Here is a 19,749-nt window from a genome sequence, read left to right as displayed (position 1 = left end):
TCTGACATTTCTTTCGTATCCTCGAATGATGATACTCAATTACTTTTTATACCCCTAATTTTGGTTTGTTTATGATTTAATGGCTCCCACTAACATGTAATACTATCTTGCCTGCACACGGAGAAAAAATTTAAAACGTGGCGTTAATTTGCAGAGCTTGTATTTAACATTTCACCACACATGTTTCTAAAAAGTAAGATTTGGATTAAGGATTACGTCAAAAACAATTTGGTTAGGTTTGACAGAAATTTTGTGCTCAGCTGTTTTTACACATGTGTATATAACAATGTCGTCGGCATACAATCAAACTTCCACCTTGTGCCATGGGACCCAACACTAATCCTTGAGGTACACCCATTTTTATTTTTTAGGTTTAGAGCACATAAAATTTGGTTTAATTAGTATTAACATGCTTCTAAATTAATTCACAGTTTCCTTTTGATTTATTCTATTGAGGTAAAAGATTTAACAAACATCAGTTCATGAATAATGTTCTTAAACTGTTATAAAACAACGTTTCTGTATCTTCCTTCCTTCCTTCATACTGATTCTCTGTTCATCAATCAGTGAACATTAAAGTAATCTACCCTGGTTTAATGAAAATATGTGGAAACATCTTAGATTTTTTTCCCCAGGACCTTTGCAGTAAATCTTCTACAGGGTTAATTCTCCTTGTAAAATGTGTGCTACATATCATCGGATAGGATAGCACACCGTCCCATTTGTGGTACCAAAACATGCATTAAGGTATTTATGGTGTTTTTCGCTCCAATTATTGAGAAATAAATGACTGTGGATGCGAATATAGCTAATTTCTCTACATTATACCCTCCCATTCAAGTACAATGCCATATTGTAGCACTTTAAGCATACCACAGCTAATCCATCAAATAGACACCCATGTATTGTGAAATCTGCTCTTATTCTGTCATGGTGGCTTAATGTTGACGTTTATAATTACACCTCCATGGTATTTTGTTTATTGTGATTTCAGTCTCTCAGCACACTCTTAGCTGCAGGGTGCAAACTTTGGCAGCAAAGCACCTGTCAGCGACCACCTGAAGTGTTTTTGTTAGGCAGTTAAACATTTTTTATATCGTTTTTAGGGATGATTTCTGTTATCACTTAGTGCCTGTGTTATTTGAATCACTCGTTAAAATTGTACCAATTTAGTTTCACCTACATCTCAGCTCACTGAAACCTCTTGTGTCTTTGTGTTTATGCTGCCAAAGTGCAATATTGACGCATAAACGTGCTATTTCGCCCCTCAATTTACTTTATTGCACTTGTCCTGCATCCAAGGATAGCATTTCTTAACTGCGCTGTAACTACTAGACACACACACGCTTTAAAACACACACGTACACACAAAGCACACCTGGGGAAACATTCCTCGAGGGAAGTCATCAATCAGTTTTATGGCTTTCTCTGGGAAAGTTTCCTCCTCTCCAATCAAGCGTCTTCCCTCCCTCTGCCCTCCTCCTCCTCCTCGATTCTCTTTCTTATATTTCCATCTGTATCAGTTTTGGTTCACATCTGAGAACAATCCACTCCAGCCAATTAACTTCAACCATTTTTCCTATTCCACCGAGGGATAATTGGAGCAAACTGGAGAGTGGGATCTTTGCCTGGACGATACGAGATAAGACTTTTGCAACTGGCTTTCCTTTGTGTCCTCAATTTGCCCGCCAGTGGTAATAAACCTGAAGGTAGAGGATATGCACAGTGTAAAGAAAAAAAGTCTTTAACAAGCCATGAGATGTTTAATTAGGTCTCGTAATTTTCTTTTAAAGAGGGAAACTTCCTTGAAATAGAAAAAAAATACCACTTGTCTCTAAAAGCAGATCAACCTGTTGAGGAACTTTTCACCCTTGAGTGTGTTGACACTGGTATGTTTGATTTAGTGTTTTCACCGGGGCTTGTAACAACAAATACACTAAAACTAATGTAATGTGTTACAAGTGGTGGGAAAAGTATTCAGATCTACTTGAATGCCCTGAAAACCTATTTCATCAATTAACTTATGAGCTACAGGATGCCACAAGGAGCACAAGTCAGGACAGTTATTTGAACGGAGAGGTTTTTCTATTTGTGTTTCTGTCTGGGCTCTTCGCGGTGATTTAAAGTGGGTAGGTTTCAAGCTGAGGTCATATACTTCAGTGCGCCGATTAGCAACATTTGAACTGGGATTTGATTACAGATGTCACGTTGTTGCCCTCAGTCCTGATTAAGTTGCTTTTATAGAGTTAGACTCTTAATCAATGATTGCCTACATATGGACTTTCCCCCCAAACTACTTGAACTAAATTAGCAACCAATCAAACTTAAATAAAAGCAGAAATACACATCAAAATGTTTGAGCAAGTACTAATTATTATTAATAGAATTATTATTACAACGGCATTAACATAAAAGCAGCAGTTTACTGTTAAATGCATCTTGTTGGGTAGTTTAATCTGTGGCTGTGTGTTATTTAACAAGCTGGCAGTGATGGAGGAAGTATCCTAAAAAAAACTTGAGCAAAAATAATACAAACATGTAAAAATACTTAAATACAATTATACAAGTATGGCAGAAAATAAAAAAAATAAAGAAACTGGCAGCTGTGGTTGCCAGAAGTTTACTGTAATACATATGGTAGAACGTTTTGGAATATTATGGTTAAAAAAAACATTTAAAGTTGGAGTTTTGCTCCATATTTTACCGTATAAATACAAGTTTATTTCATCATCAAAAAGAAACGCTGCTGTGCCCGACAACTGACAGGAAAATACCACATGAATGGCTTCTGAAATAAAAGTTTTACTGTACTATTGAGTCTCTAATATAGAATACTTTTACTACTAATACTACTATATTACTTTATAAATTCCCTTGAATGCAGTATGAAATGAAAGTTTTGCCATGAAATATGTTTTTACAATGCAGTGCAAGCAGATCATGCTTTGTATGTAAAATACATTATAATAAACAAGATTTAAAAATGTAGTGGAGTAGAAAGTGTAATATTTTTCCCCTAAAAGAATAAAGTAGCATAAAGTGGTAAAAGCTGAAGTACCTCATATTTGTAGTTTATTATGGTGGAGGAGTAAGTACACACTCTATATGAGTTTCACAATAAAACGCTTCCTGTATATCTGGTCAGACTTTGAGAAATAGGTTGAGTTTAGTGAAAACATTATTATAATACTGTATATAAGATCAATTAGAAAACAAATAAGGGTCTAGTTAACATCTCAAACCTGAAATCAACAAATACATTGAAATATAAACGATTATCAGGCAGTTTAACGACGTCTTTGATTGAGTATGATAAATATATTTTGCTATGTGAGCCAGTTTGGCGAAGGTGAGCTGTGCGTCAGGCAGGATGTGACTCCTTGGCTCACTCAGATTACTATATGGAGAGACGCACCTCCCAGCTGATCCCGTTAATTTATCTCCAACTCCCCTCCTCTCTCTTCCTCCTCCTCCTCCTCCTCCTCCACCTCCACCACCAGTACCCGGTGTGTTGCCCCCTCTCGGTAGGTTTGTCTTCTCCTCTGCTCCTCCGCAGACGCGCTGGAGCTGGATGTTCGGACACTTGCTGCGCTTCTCTAAATGATCAGGAGTGAGCGCAGGAGCAGTGAGGAGAAGGAGAATCAGTGGGACGCACATGGTGAGCTTTAAGATTTCATCTTTCCTCCTTTCGAAATGTGTCTCAACTCCGATGCTTGAGAGTTTGATTACGCATGTTGGAGTCGCGCGTAAAGAGGGTGTGATCTTGTGTTTTTGTCACTGTGATAGAGAGCGACGATATGACTGAAATTTACTGAAATCCATCTGCAAAACGTGAAATAAAAAAAGCACCAGGAGAGCATTTATCATCGCGTTATGTTTTCTGCTCTGAGAGTTTAATTTAATTATAAATAATCTGATATTTTTCCAACATCGCTGCTCAACTCATCTTTAGAAATTCAGCCTAAAACCTTGAATCAAACCTTTTTATTTAAATATAAATTTTTATTTATTAGATTTTTATAGCATAAATTTGTGCTCATTTGCGTTTGATCTGTATGATTTTACTGCATGGAGCATGAGATTGATATCGTCTTATTTATGTTTTATAATTCAGTTTCATTTGCAGCTCATAACGTATAAAATCCAAAGTTGATTTCTCACTTTAAAAACTGTTAATTTCTCACTGAACTCTTTAACTTCGATGGCTTTTTAAAAATACAGATTGCTCCTGCGTGCTTCCGCTGTGACAGCCTTCCTTTTATCATGATATGAATGTGAGCAATTTTAAATATATGTTAGATATTTATCTAAATGCTGCAGATTAAATAAAACACAATGACACGATTTTCAATTTTTAACCTCATTCGTAGGAAAAAACATCTAATTATCTAAGACTAATTATCAAGATTAAAAAAAGAGAAATCTGAATTAAGTTGTTTGATCAAACCGTGATAGCCTCACACTCTAAATATTATTGTTCCTCTTTGTGAGATTAAAACATTTCTGCCTAACAAGTGCAATTAGCTCTGCAAGAACTGAGGTAATTAGTCTGCGGGCTTCGCTGGTAGCTCTTGCCAAAGTAATCAAACTAAATATGACAAACATTTGTGTTTAATGAACCGAGGCAAGTGAGTCATTATTCTCAGGTCCATTAAATGCAACGCGTGTGACTACAGGCTGTTTTCCTTTAAAGGTCTGTCTGTAATTACTTTGACTTCAATCCCTTTGCAGCACTTGTATGCATGAGAAAATATACCGTATTTGCTTTAAAAGACACATAAGACTGATTTTTTTTTAGAATATAGAGGCTTGAATTTATAAGTCCTGCAGGGAAATTAAAAACAGGCTGTTTTATTTATTTTTATATATCCCAATAACAAATTTTACTAATAAATTAGCCAACTAAACAAAACAAAAAAAATGTGGCTGCTTTTTTTATTTGTTTTCCTTTGCTCTGCTCCCTTTTTATGAACCTCCTCTGTGTCACTGTGTGGATTTAATTAACACCCGATTACAACCAGAGGCCTCACTTTTATTAGTACCATTTCCATCCATGTCCGAGGTTGTCTTTGGCGCGAGTGCAACGCGGAATCACAATGATTTCATTTCCATCTGTTTTTCAATATCAACATGTGAAGCTGGGGCTTGCTAGAGAGCGTCTTGCCAACTTGTATGAGGCTGTAAAGGAGGAGGAGGAGGAGGAGGAGGAGGAGGAGGAGAGTGGGGGATTGACAGGAAACTCACTTTCAAATATCAAGTGGGTAACATGTGTTTTTTTATTCAAAAAATGAAGTAAGTCGGGCTCATGGGTAAAGGCAGAGGCGCAGAGACACCCTTAATGTGTCCATGTGGAGGTACTGTTGGCCCCTGGGGGCCACCACCACCACCACCACCACCCCTGCACACACACATTGCGCACTGGATTGTCAGTTTGCTGGAGGTGCAAACGTGAAGGACAAGAGGCCTTTAGCTAAAGATACAAGCAGTGATAATCCATTTTGTGCTGTCTGTTGCTTTCACCTCCGGGGGGGCTGCCCCACTAAAATTAGATTATTACACCTAAAACAGAACTCCTGGAATCTGCTCCGTGTGGAATAACACACACACACACACACACACACACAGGCAGGAATGCAGTTTGAGAATACAGACCGCATACGTACACCCTCCTCTTCTCCTCACCCGTAGACCAGTGTTGTATTTCTGACCGGCTGAGGACAATTGCAAATTAACAAAGGTGTCAGTGTGGTAACATACACTAACAGGTGCCTTGGTCCGGCTTCAAACATGTAGGCTACGAGAGAGCTTATATAATTGATCATATTTATTTAAAGGGTCTTAGAGCAGAGCTGCAATGTAGAACCCTGGGAAATCTTCCCAGCGACTCTCGGCCTGATATAAAGCTGTCTCTTTAAACTGCACGCCGTTTTGTTTGTTTGTGTTTGTTTGCGCAGTAACCACGCGATTTACCCTTTTTAAAAAAAAAAAAAAAAACTCATCACCAAGTAGCAAAAAAGCAATTTTGGATTTAACATATTTGCCTCCGTCTCGCTGGCCCAGAGCTGCTGCTGCCCATGACGAGGAATGTTAAAATGTGTGAGACAGGGCCAAATCCAGCTCATCTGCTCACCAGAAACAGCTCCAGACCCAGACAGGGCCCACGGCTCTAAAGTGTGAACAGGCCAAAGAGAGTTAACAGGTAGCAGGAGAGAATACCACACACACCAGACGTTTCATTTCCTGCTGAATCACAATAAATGAGTTCTCTGCAGCGGAATAAAGCCATAAAAACACATTTATAGGTCAAAACTCTGATATACTCCCATGTTGCTACTCTTGAGTGATCATATTTTACACCCATTTATTATTATTTTTTATGTTCCTTGCACTTTCCTCTTTCCACTCTTGCAGCAGCCATTAAAAAGGCAACAGAAAATGAAGAAGTGTATAAATAAAATATAGAAAGACTTAATCCAAACACGTACAAATAAAGATCTCCTTCCTGTTTCCTCTTGCATCTTCTCTCACAGATTCACTGTTTTGTTACCAGAGGGGAATCACATTTCCCTCCTTTACCCCTCCACGCTTTTAAAACTTACGACTTATTAATAATATTTGCAATTAATTTAGGTCGAAGGAGACACATTAAATCAGCTTTGATTCAGTTTTCGTAGAAAGTTCACATTCTTGTCATTCTAGCCGTTCCAAACCATAAAAACAATGCATTTGTCTCTCGTCCCTGACATTTATATTTTGGCTTCCTCGAGTTCCCCAAGACCTACTTCAGCAAAATGAATAATAGAAGGAGAATTACATTAGGAAAATAAATATGGACTGCAGAGCACGAACATGAGCGTCGCTCTCCTCGCTCTCCTCTGTTCGACTATGCTGTAAACATGCCCCCAGGTTGTCAGCAAGTATTTTTCCAGCCCCTTGCCAGCCAAGCATAGCTGCTTCTAAAGATCACCCGCCGGAGATGTTGATCTCATCTTACCACTATTTGGCTGTATAAGCTTTTTGAAAAGACAGACATCGCTGCCAAGTTATTTCAGAACCTTTTCTCTGAAACTTAATGTCTCCAAAATTGAGGCATATTTGTATTTTTAGGGGTTATTTCTTTGGCATTTTGACCTCGACGTGAATTTTTACGGGGGAGAAAGAAGGAAAAGGGTGTGATGGCCTCTTTTAAGCGTGTGCTATTTCTAGTCCTGATATGCATTAACAAAAGAATCGGTGTAAAACACATTTTTGCATTTTCCGTCGCTCATCTTCGACGTATTTTTCCTAGCTGTGTGAATTTATGGAAAGCAGCGGCGAAAAACCGTTGAAACCATATCCGGTGGGTTACGGTGGCGGTGCCAGACAGATGATCTGGTTTCGGAAGAGTCTGGATTTGGCCTAGAGGGGCGCATTAAAAACCCCAGGGGCCTCTCTCAGATGAGCATCCATTTATCAAAGTGGTTGTAATGGGCTGATGTTTAATTAGTCATGTAATGTGACAAAGACAAGAGCAAGTGTATGTCATGGGAATGTTAAACAACCGCCCCCTTTCTCTTCCAGCCTCATGTGTTTCACTTGTCCCAACCCTGAACCCCATACCCGCCTACGCTAGTTCGTCATTCGTCATCCAGAATGAATTCTTCCAGCACTTCCCTGAATCCTCTGATAACCTTTACTCTACTCATAATCCCTTTAACACTGCCGTCCCTTATTACACAGCCTGAACACTGACACCATATGAAACAAGAGACCTAATTAATCACCCGATCAACTATAAGTCCTGCTTTTTATCAGTGCGTTCAGGTTCCCGCGGGGCATGTCTCGACACGTCAGGAATGACCAACCGATGCATTCTGGACCCCAGGAATGTGGCTTGGTGGCACCAGGGTCACAGTCAGACCGCTCATCACTGCACCCTTGTTGCTTGTAGCGTTTCCTGTAGCAACACCACAAAACAGCGTCGCCTTATATGCCTATGTGATCTGGATTTTTGTGCTCAGGTCGATCCACTTTCTAAGCAAGCCTTTTGGCTTTTGGAGGTCAGGAGCAGAGCGGTTTGTCCGAAGGCAGCCGAGGGGAGTGCCATGGCCTCCTCGGAGCTGTGTGGTCCCTGAGGGAAGCCTCATATTTCGGTCGTTGGCTAATTGAGCGGGATGACGAGGCCGGAGAGGCTCTCAGCCCCGTCCTCTCCTACGGGTTTGGTTTATGCAGCCCTGCTGACTTTGCTGTCAGTGTCAAACGCTTGTTAGGACATCATCAATCTCGCAGCAGTTAAGAATATTCCCAGAACAGAATGAAGGGGGCAGGTGATAGATGGGCAAGGAGACGGAAGAGCAGAGGGGAAAATAGTTGTTGGAAATGTGGAAGGAACGTAGTTATTGATGAGAAAATGACAGTCCTCTTAATAAGCAATAAAACAATAACGACCCAGAAGTCAAAGCGGAACAACCTTCTTTGCAAGAAACAAGTACAAGAAGTGTTTGTTAAGAATGCACTCCTGGGCTTCGTGCGAGCAGTAAAACAATAAATCACCGGTCCCAGAGAAAGTGCATGCATTGTTCGTTTTGTCCACATGCCAAAATTAACGCTCTCGGGTATCAAATCTTGACAGAGGAATAAATTACACTCATCACCAGTTGTAACAGACAGGAAGGGATTTGTTCGAGCTGCAGACGTACACAAGTCTGTGTTTGTCTTTACCACGGAAGTATCCATGTAGGGGCTCAAGCCGAACACACATTTCGATCTATAAATCATTTCCCAACATCCCCAAGACTAATCTCCAACTCTTCTCCTTCCCTCTTGCCATTTCGTTCTGTCTTCTTTCTCATACCCTTCTTTTTCTGCTCAATAACACTTCACACCGCTTCATGCTCAGGCACGTCGCTCGGCTGCACCACTGACCGACGGTAAAGTGATTTGAAAAGGAGAGCCATAAACGTGATGGATGTGGTCCAGCTCGGGGTTTAGTCCCAGCTGTCGGGCATGTTTTTTGTCATTTCAGACAGACCCACTGGGTGCGCGCCCTTCTTCGCTCTCATTCATCCACTCTCTTCGTGGGGTTGAAAGGAGTTCTAAGACGAATATGTTCTTAAGGGCTGTCGGGGTCACATGTTCAAACAAGTGGCCGACACTACTGTGAAGACCGGAGATTACATTTTTACGGGATGAGATCTTTACTGGCATCTACCGAAAGCCAATAAGGTGCAGTTTAAGTGATGCAGTGAGCTGGTATCGTGTGTTTTCAATAAAGGCACAGGTGGTCTATCTTATATTTCCTTCTTTGGCTTCAAATGCAAGTCATATAAATCAATCAGTTTGGTTTTTTTGTTGTTTTATGATCTAACTCCTATGGTTTTCTCTTAAAAATCGTCTTTTTTTTCCTCCACAGGCTGGATGACATGATGTTCCTACCCTTTTCCCTTCCCCCCTCCACCTCTCTTTTCCCTGTTTTCCTTCTACTACTCCTTTTCCTCCCTTCATCCCTTGTCTCCTCTTCCCTTTCCCACACCCCTTTGAGTTGGGCTTCGCCTCATGACCCCTGCTACTACCTCGACGGCCGCCCACGACACTGCCTGTCGGAGTTCATCAACGCTGCCTATGGTGTACCAGTCAATGCTAGCCACTCTCTACAAGGGCCCGACTATGACAGCAACATCACCACTTTGACGGACCTGCACAACCCTCATAACCTCACTTGCTGGATGGCTCACAGGGGATCTGACACCGGAGAATGGGTACTAACACTACCTCTGGGACGCCGCTTTGAGATCACCTACATAAGTTTGCAGTTTTGCCAGCAGGGGGAGCCGTCGGACCCCATCTCCATCTCCATCCTCAAGTCAATGGACTATGGGCGCACCTGGAGGCCGATGCAGCACTACTCCAACGACTGCCTTGGGAACTTCGGATTGCCCTCTCACACGGTGGCCCAAACAAGACACCAAGAGACAGAGCCCCTCTGCTCAGACCCTAGACCCCTGCAGAAGCAAAGAGGCGGCATGGTGCTGGCCTTCTCCACCCTGGACGGGCGGCCATCCTCTTCTGATTTTGACCACAGCCACACCCTCCAGGACTGGGTGACAGCTACAGACATCCGTATTGTCTTCCACCAGGTTTCCAAAGACACCAAGGTGAGCAACTTGCATAAGAAGAAGGAAGAAGTACGATGGCGTGATGGCGCAGAAGATGACAGAGGTACTGGACTTCTGAGGTGGCGACCAGGCCACAAGGGGCGCAATGGAGATCAGGTCGACAAAATAAACACAGAAAATACACTGGCATTTTTTGACAGGGAAAACTCAGAGATAAGGGGGAAGAACAGAGGGGAGAAAACGGACAAACATGGAAGGAAGGTCCATGACAAAGGGTCAGATCAAGAGGAAGATGGACACAATGTGACCAGCAAGGAAGGGGGTGATAGCTTTAGCATGGACTTGCTCGCCTCTTCAAAGAAAGGCGGGAAAATCAGAGGGCGTGGCCGCAAGAAGGATAACAATCAGTGGCTGCCTTGCCCCAATGGGGGTTGTAATTGGACAGTTGAGGGGCGGAGCAGGAACAACAAGGGGCGGGAACTGAGGAAGAGGAGGAACAATAATGTCAACACCAAACAAAGCTCCAGGAATCTGCAGGTGACCCCACCCGCTACTTTTATCTCTGCTGCCCGAGCGCCTCTGGCCCTCTCGGACCTGCAAGTTGGCGGCAGGTGTAAATGTAACGGACATGCTTCCAGGTGTCGGCGTGACGACACAGGCCGAGCAGTTTGCATGTGCGAGCATCACACGGCAGGGCCCGACTGCGACGTGTGTGAGGATTTCTATTGCGACAGACCGTGGCATCGAGCTACACCCACACACCCAAACCCCTGTGTTGGTGAGTCCTGCAGAATATTATACAAAATTGTGTTTTGTTATATCCTGCATGTGTTTTTATACATTTTTAGATGACAGATAATCACATGCAACATAAACCAAACCACAAAAACAAACACTTTTTTTTTTGTACCAGGCTGTAAACATGTTTATTTCTCCTGTGAAGTTTTACATTTTAACATAGAGGCTTATGAAGATTGGTTAATTCTGTAGCCAGCCTCAAGTGGACGTTTGAGGAACTGCAGTTTTGTATAGGCTTCACTTCACAGCTGCTGGACAGAGAGAGGTCAAAATATCCTGATTCTACTGCAGTATGGAAGATGACCCTCACCCCACCGTAAAAAGAGTGGAAAACACCCATGTCAGTCCACACTAACTAACACAGGCTTTCCGTAATAAATTCATAGCACAGTCCAGGTTGAGTTGACGTCATCAGGGTTATTTTCACAGACTTTCACATAAAGCTCATCCAGAGCCACAGAAGGAATATGTGAGTACTTTTCCTCATGACAATTAAACTGAACTTTGCGTGTACGAACCATTAAATTGTAGTTGCATTGTAGGCCAGTGCAGCACTACTTATTAGTGTGGATGCCACTATTGTTCTTCAAATCTTTATTATTTTTCTTCCAACTAGGTTTTTTTTTTTTTTAAATCACCTAACTACTCCTACATACTTTGTCCTACAGAAACCATGCAAATATCACAACCTCCAGCTCATTTAGGACATGATGGCTATTATTTAACTCATTGAATGGCACAACCTTTCAACTTTCACTACTTCTACATACTTTCAGCTACAGACTTTATTCAAACTTTAAACTGTATCTATCTATCTATCTATCTGCTCATTCCACATTTTTGCATCAGGCAGTTTTCTAGTTGTATTTGTTGTTGTTGAACCAGTACAATACGAGCTAAAGCTATTTTAATGGACAACCAGCAGGCATCAGTAATGAAGATACTGTAACACTAGTCGCCCCTTTGTACAATTCTCCTGTGGGGGAAGAACTGAAGCTTGATTATATTTACATGTTGTTTACATCTGTTCCTGTCAAAATAAAGAGATCAGGGTGCCTTGGTTGTGTAGCGGTTTGAGGCCCCCGATCATGAACCACTACGTCCCAGGCTTGAGTGTAGCCAGAGCGCAGTTGCTCAACTTTCTCCCTTCATTTCCTCCCGTCATTTTTCTGCTGTCAACTCTAATAAAACCATCATGAGAATTCCTCCTGTGTTTCCCAACCCCTGAACCTGAAAGCTGCCGATTTATAAAAGGAATCAGCCCATACTTGTGATCATTCTTGTCAGTACTTGTTTGTTTTCTCTCCCTTGTGCAGCCTGCGAGTGTAACGGCCATTCAAATAAGTGCCGCTTCAGCATGGAGGTGTTTCAGCAGTCGGGCCGGCATAGCGGAGGCGTGTGTCAGAAGTGTCGCCACCACACGGCTGGACGCCACTGCCAGTATTGCCAGAACGGATACACCCGTGACCACAGCAAGCCGCTGAACCACCGCAAGGCCTGCCAATGTCAGTCACTACATGTGTGTGTGTGTGCGTGTTTGGGTCATGATTTCTTCTTGTTTGTGCACATGTAACTTTAATAACTGTGCAAGATAAAAGGCAAATCTTTGTGCGAGAGACAGTGTTTATGTCTGACTGTCTCAATGTACGTCTGTGTGTCCGAGCGTACATAGAGTGTTTATGGGGTGGTAACATTGTGAGAGTGGGCAGCTATTCCTGTTAGTTAAAAACACTGAGAAACACCACCAATCTGCCACCTGTATCCCCATCGTTACCACCGGTTGGCATCTGCCGTGACCCCTGACCTTTGACTGGTCACATGTCCTAAGTGACTGTGACACTGTGGCATTCACACGTGGAAGCTCGATCACAGGCCTAATATATCCAGAGTTAATGGGCTCTCTTTGAGCTTGACGTGTATTTTATCACTTTTTAATGCATGAAACAACCACACTGTCTCACATCTTTAATGTATCGGCACGATATTTCTCCGGGTTACCCTTCAGAGACCAATTAATCATTTTCTGCAGTCAGGTTGTTTGGACTCTTTGTAAGGATTTGTCTAAACATTACTGGAGTGTGAACAGAGCTGCTGAAGTGTGGCTTCCTCTCTCTCTGTCTTCTCTCATCTAGTCTTATCCTGTGATAGCACTGGTAAATAAAAAGATTTGCAATGTAAACCGTTGCAAATCCAGGCAGTAATCATTATACAGCATCACAACAGCCAACGTTAAAGGTCCAGAGCGTTAGAGTGGCAGAAATGTCTTTTATATATAAAGAGTTTCCCAACCACCATACTTTCTCCTACACACTTGTGAGGGATAGGGCTATCAGTTGGTTACAATAATTGACAATATAAAAAAAATGGACGTATCCCTAGTGGACGTCACCCACAGATTTCTGAAGAGCCAATTTGAAGCTCAAAATCTGTGGCTCTGGCCACCGGCATCTTGGAGGAGAGAGACGAGAAAGCTTTAAGACCGTCCATTCATGTTCACCGTGGAGTACAGGAAAGGAAAATTTACCCTCAGTACAGTTGTCATGAAGCGAAGGAGGTTGCTGCTTGGTTACAATTGCACCAAATCCACGAAATCCTACAACACTGGACCTTTAAGAGAGAAAACAGAAATAAATAAATTTAGATACAAGATGCTTGAAGATGAAAATACATCAGCACTATGTAGGAATTTGTTTACTCGACAGGACAGTTAAAAAATTGCTTTCATGTTGTTTGTAGAGGTCACGTCTTTACACAAGGACTCTCGAGATGGATGCTGTCAAGCAGGATTAAGCAGTGACACTGATGGATGATCGTCTTAATCCTGTTTGTCGTCCTATTTGTCCTGTGTACAGTAGCCACTATTTCTAACTTGTTTCCTTGTTGTCACAACTCAGTGTGGTCTTCTACGACCATCACTAGCTATATGAACCAACCACAAGACTACGACTACGTCTTTATACCTGATAAACTGCTAGTATAAAATTATTATGCGTAACATGAAGGAGGTCATTCATGATATTCTCATCAAACTCTTCAGTTCTACGGAGCATTTAAGCACCTTTCAGCTCATTGTTTTGGTTGTACACCATGCAACCTTATGGTTTTGGTTACACTCGTCGCTTTCACCTGTGCCGTCTTTTGATAAACCACTCTACGCTACCTACCCAGCACCAAACAGCAGATAGGCAATCAGGAGCTACTATGTTTGTTGGATTTTCAGCTTGTTTTGCTGCCCTAAAGTGGCCAGAAAAACTATCAATATACCTCTATTATATTATAATGCTTTTATTCTCTTTTTCAGCATGTCAGTGCCACCCTTTGGGTGCAGTTGGTGGCTGGTGTAACCAGACATCGGGTCAGTGTCTGTGTCGAGAAGGTGTGACCGGCCTCAGGTGTAACCGCTGTGCCCCGGGATACAAACAGGGCAAATCCCCTCTGAGGCCCTGCATACGTAAGTGTACTACCAGCATTAATGCTTACATCTTCATATGGAAACTCTTTGGATCACTGCACTGGAAGAATGACAGTTTCAAACATGCAAAAGCAGAAATTGCATCATAGATGACGTAATGCAGAATATAACTTTAAAGTGGAGTTCCTGAATTCAGTTTTTTCTTGGCAGTGACTATGGCTTATCTTTCCCTTACCCTTATCCAAGTAGTTTGAATTATTGAAACAGACGCAACAAGAAGGCCTTTGATCAGCACAGAAAACGGCATAGAGAATCCAGTTGATTTTCAAAATAAAACACCCTGTGCCATCTGCAGATCTTTAAAAAACAAAAAAGGAAACAAGTATATAGACTAAGTAAAAAATGACAAAATGACCCTTATCCAAGTAGTTTGAGTTGCCTAAACTCAACAAAACCTTTACCATAAAGTGGGCAACTCAGAAAATATGGATAGGTATGGAAGTCAGTTACCTATTTTGTTGTTTTCATTTTAGGACTTAATTTGGATTTTGAGTCTTAGCTTTTCTAAAAGCTGTTCACACTGCATCCAATGCATGCTGCCCTGCTCAAATAAATCACGGATTTAATAGTTTGTTATCAGTCCTGACAAAGTGACCCCCTTTAATTTCTCCTTCAACTTGATTCACTTGTGACCTAAATGGATTAAACCTCCTATCAAGCTCTCTAAGCCTTTATCGAGCAGTAGCTTAATATAAAAGGGGCCGCTGCTGTCCGAACTAATTTGGCTCAATCTCCCAGCATGTCCCCTTTTCATCATCCCTGGAGACGGTTTCCATAGCAGCGTTAACATGAGCTGACCACTACAGGGAAACCTCATCTCCGGCTGATCTCGGATCAGCGTCAGATCAAGTGGATTGTCTGCTGCTCATATCTCTTCGCCTGGCCAGTGCCGAAACTCAGCCATGAGCGCTAATCCACACGCACTTCCCAGGCTAATCGCACGAGTGCCGACACTGTGTAAGCCCCAATCAGGTGACATAGGGAGCCAGCGGCGGCGAGCTTCACACCTGTTGTGCAGCTCAAAACGCCCCCCATCACACGTCCCAGACTCATAACTCTCGCAGTGAAAGCAGTGAGTGAAAGAAAACCTTGTTTGTTTTTACTGCCAGACCATCTCAGGCTATGTATAGCGTCCCTTACCCCCACCAACGCCACGAACAACTTATAGTTAGCTCCACTGAACCTTTCTAGTGATACCTTGAGCAGTATAGGAAGTTCACAGGTTAAATATGTGTCTCCCCTATAAAGGCAAAACATGGTAACCACATTTTTGGTCAGGACTGAGGAAAGAACCAACAAGATAGTTAAAGAAAGAGAAGTGAAAGCTAGCAGGCGCCTAAAAGTAAATTTACTGACTGTTCACTGATTTGAAACATATTTTGATTAACTGAATTTCTAAAGATTTCAGTTCATTATTTCACATAAATGAGAATTTAGGTAAATTCAACCACAATCGAGAAAAAATAAAAAAAACCCTCGATAAACTCCTGCTAAGCTAACGAAATTAACCGTAGCTAAAGCAAGAGAGCTTTGTGAAGCTAATCTAAAACTAAATATACTTGTTCTTAACTTGTATTAATAAATATAAAATTTTGATTAACTGAATTAACAAGATTTTGATTAATTATTCCACATGATAAAATGAGGCTGTAGCGAAAACCAGCCACAATCCTAAATAAACCGTTCCTGCTGAGCTAACGTAATTTAGCTTAGCTAAGTAAGGGAGCTAACTGGTGCTTTAGCTAACGTAACCACATTTAAAGTAGCCATCATCTCAGTTTTGGCTTAAATGTAATTAATTTTTATGTCAGCTACCTTTAATTCACATGTTATAAATCAATTTATTACATTAGATTTTAATTAAATATATAAATAGTAGAAGTACAAACAGACATCTGGTAAAACAGCTGATATGTAGGAACGTAAATAAAGTTTTCTTGTTCATTGTAACTCATTTATTTAAGAGTAGTAGTGTGATCAGACATTTTGTAACTCATTTATTTAAGAGTAGTAGTGTGATCAGACATTTCTTGGTTTATATACACACTGTTTTTTTAATATACAATTGCTTGTGTGCGTGTAATGTATCATTTAAACAAAAACAGTTGTCCAGATGTCGAAAAACACAAGATAATATATTGTCTTATTGCCAGAAATGAAACTCAGGTATCATAAAAGCACTAGCAGCCAGCCAGTTGACCTCCTGTGCTTCATGTACATACAAAGACAGAGCACCTTCCTGTGTTTTAAAAAGTGGGGGACAGTCAGCTGGGTGGGGATGGGTGTAGGGTGTCACTGGCCCAGTTGTGTCAGAGAGGACAGGAGGACGTGGACGAGGGGGGACGGAGTGTGCAGCACACTTTTACAAGAGGCCTGGATAATGTATGCACCGACCAGCAGGTTCAAGTTCATGGACACGCAGCCAAGCAAACTCTAAACTCTGTTTAACGTTAGAGACGAAACCATACAAGCAGTGATGCTTTGACCTTATTAAATTACCCAAAGTAAAGTTTGTGTCTGTGTGTGTGGGTTTCTAACCAATAAAAGAAAGAAAAAAAAAGACCACAGACCACACACACACACACACACACACACACACACACACGTTTGACACTTGCTTATCTTCTGTGCAGACATGCCCCACGCACCATTCAAGCATAGCCCACATAACACACACAGCATGCAACAACCTGACAGCTCACGTAGGTATTAAAGCTTCTCTGTGCATCTGTTCCCGTCACCTGTCTGAAACGGTGTTTGTGTTTGCAGGAATCCAAGAGGTCGCTCCTACCCCGGTGTACCAGCCTCAGTACAGCATAGGTGAGTACACAATGACAAGAGTTTTGTATCAATGTGGTGACTTTGCTTTATTCAAACATTCAGAGGTTTAAACAAATTGAAGTGTAAAGAACGGACAGCGTATCCGTGACATCGCCTGTAGCTCATAGTTTGTGTTGGCAGTCTTGTTGTTAAACGTGGATCATCAGTGGACCTGAGGTGGGATGAATGGCGCCTGGGTGCTCACGCAAACCATCTCCAACAGCACCTACCTGTCAATCAAAGGGGCCACGCTGTTAATTATGCATAACTTTAAGCTTTAAACTTTAATATAATTCGAACAGGTGAGTTCTTTAAAAATTCACCCTCGGTACAGTTGTCATGAACGGGTGAATTATCTGTAGATACCAAAACTGTTTTTTGTACCAGGCTGTAAACATGTTTATTTCTGCTGTGAAGTCATTTTAACATGGGGACTTATGGAGACTGACTCACTTCTGGAGCCAGCCTCAAGTGGACGTTTGAGGAACTGCGGTTTTTTGGCGCTTCAGCATTGGCTTCACTTCACAGCTTGGTGTAAACGCTGTCTCATTTGAATTACACACACCTTGATAGATTTTTTTTTTTTATAATCCACATTGCCCACCTTTAATGTTTTTATTTTTCTATATTAGTCCAACTGTTTTAGTTCCTTTTTCCTCATATATTGTTATTTGCTCTTTTCTTCTATGTATTTATATTTTTTGACCCTTTAGTAAATGGACTCTACTTATATAGCACCTCATACATTGGTGGCGTTGACTGCCTTGCTGGTGCTCATCAGTTTTTAGGAGCTAAGCATTCACACACCACGCAAATTTGGGGTTCAGTATCATGCTCAAGGACACTTCTGGAGGATCCAGGCATTAAACCACCAACTATCAGATTTAGTGGACGACCTGCTCTACCTCCAGGGTGCTAATAAAGCGCACAGTGTCATTAAATCAAACAAGAAACGTGTGAGAGGCTCAGAAATTAATGTTCACCTAATGTCTTGTGTAATGTCCAAGAGATTTATTGTGATTTGCAAGTAAAAACACAGAAATGAAATTCTTCTTTTTCCCGACTCACGTAAAGTAAAGTCAGGATAAAAATTCTAAATTTAACACAAGTGCAGAGTTGTGAAAAAGTTAAAAACCTGAGTTGGAGTTAGGTTGAGAAGTGCTTCAGGTGACATTTACATCACGGTGGGATTGATTGAGTGTGCGTGAGAGTTGAATATTCTGTCCACTAAACCGTGTTGATGTCACCTCACGTACGGCAGATAAATCTAACATTTTTTTTAAAGGGATCATTGAAGCGAGACTCTACACCTCCGTGCAGCAGCTAACCACTCCCTCCTAGTGGCGGCTTGAGGAATGTCCCACCTGCTGCACTCGAGGTCATCTGTTAGTCACAGGATACTGTGATGACAAATAGAAGCAGCCATATTGTAATTAGGGGTAAAGACATGTGCTGATATGCTCGCTATGAAATGATACCCTCTCATTTGATGCATTCTCCCTCCCTCACTCCCTCCCTCGTCTCCTCCCCCCTCCATCTCTTTCTGTTATAGCGGAGGAGTGTGTTTCATACTGCCAGCCTTCTCAGGTTAAAGTCAGGATGAACTTGGAGACGTATTGTCTCAAGGACTACGGTCGGTGGAGTTTATTTATTACCTTGTCAGATATTTAAAAAGATAAAGAATTCAGAATTAAAAATAAATATTGCATGTCTTCTGTTTCTCAGTGCTGAAGGTGCAGGTGAGAGGGATGGAGCGTTCGGGTCCCTGGTGGCAGTTCTCCATCTCCGTCCAAACCGTCTTCCGCATTGGCTCCACCTCCCGTGTACGTAGAGGCCCTCACTCGCTCTGGGTCCCTGACCGTGACCTCAGCTGTGGCTGCCCGGCCCTCAACGTGGGGCGGACTTTCCTCCTGATTGGTGCAGAGGAAGGGGAGCGAGGCTGGGGCCCTGAGGAGAGTCGCCTGGTGGCGGACCGCTCCACTTTGGCCCTCCAGTGGCGGGAACACTGGAGCCCTAAACTGAGGGGCTTCCGGGGGCAGGACAAGAGGGGGCGCTGCCCGGCAAAATCCTCCAATAACAACCAACACCATCACAGGGAGCAAACAAAATCTAAGTACATCCCGCCTCACCTGCTGACTGAGAAAGACCCTCAAACCTCAGAGGCACCTCACGTACACTCGCACACAGGCGGCGAGGTTACATCCACCCTCTCGCCAACTACACCTACTCTGGTGTGCTCTACTCCAGATCACGGATGAAAAAACAAAGAGCACAAGGAGATGTAAAAACAAGATTATACAAGAAGACTCTTTGGCAAAAAGAGAAGATCATTTTTACAGTTTTTCCTGAACGCCTCAGGAGAAACAGGCAACACAAACACGCCTGTTTATGTGACGTTCAAGTGCTTAACTAAAAATGTGAAGACACACGTTTCCTCATGTGTTTTACAGCAAAACTCACCCATGATGAAAATATTCAAAACCCCCACCAACAAATATTGGTGCTATGTGAAATATTACAGTTACAAGAGTTTTAATATTTTATATTAAAGTCTGATTAAGTGAA

General features: G+C 42.0%; 1 protein-coding gene across 3 annotated transcripts; it reads left to right on the top strand.

Moving 5' to 3' along the window:
- Nucleotides 1–1,551: 1,551 nt before the first annotated feature.
- On the top strand, nt 1,552–19,749 carry ntn5 (netrin 5). Of its 3 annotated transcripts, XM_019274342.2 has the most exons (8): nt 1,552–1,709; nt 3,501–3,658; nt 9,392–10,872; nt 12,209–12,397; nt 14,194–14,343; nt 17,134–17,184; nt 18,737–18,817; nt 18,910–19,749. In XM_019274342.2, exons 3-8 carry the CDS (start codon nt 9,402–9,404, stop codon nt 19,440–19,442), a joined length of 2,475 nt encoding a protein of 824 aa, XP_019129887.1. In that variant the 5' UTR covers nt 1,552–1,709; nt 3,501–3,658; nt 9,392–9,401; the 3' UTR covers nt 19,443–19,749. The 3 variants fall into 3 exon arrangements, with proteins under 3 accessions (XP_019129887.1, XP_019129888.1, XP_019129889.1); XM_019274343.2 differs by lacking the exon at nt 3,501–3,658; XM_019274344.2 differs by lacking the exons at nt 1,552–1,709; nt 3,501–3,658 and adding an exon at nt 5,230–9,259.

Source organism: Larimichthys crocea, chromosome XIV (genome assembly GCF_000972845.2).
Source record: "Larimichthys crocea isolate SSNF chromosome XIV, L_crocea_2.0, whole genome shotgun sequence".
Classification (NCBI taxonomy): Eukaryota; Metazoa; Chordata; class Actinopteri; family Sciaenidae; genus Larimichthys; species Larimichthys crocea.
This window is presented reverse-complemented; position numbering and strand designations above follow the sequence as displayed.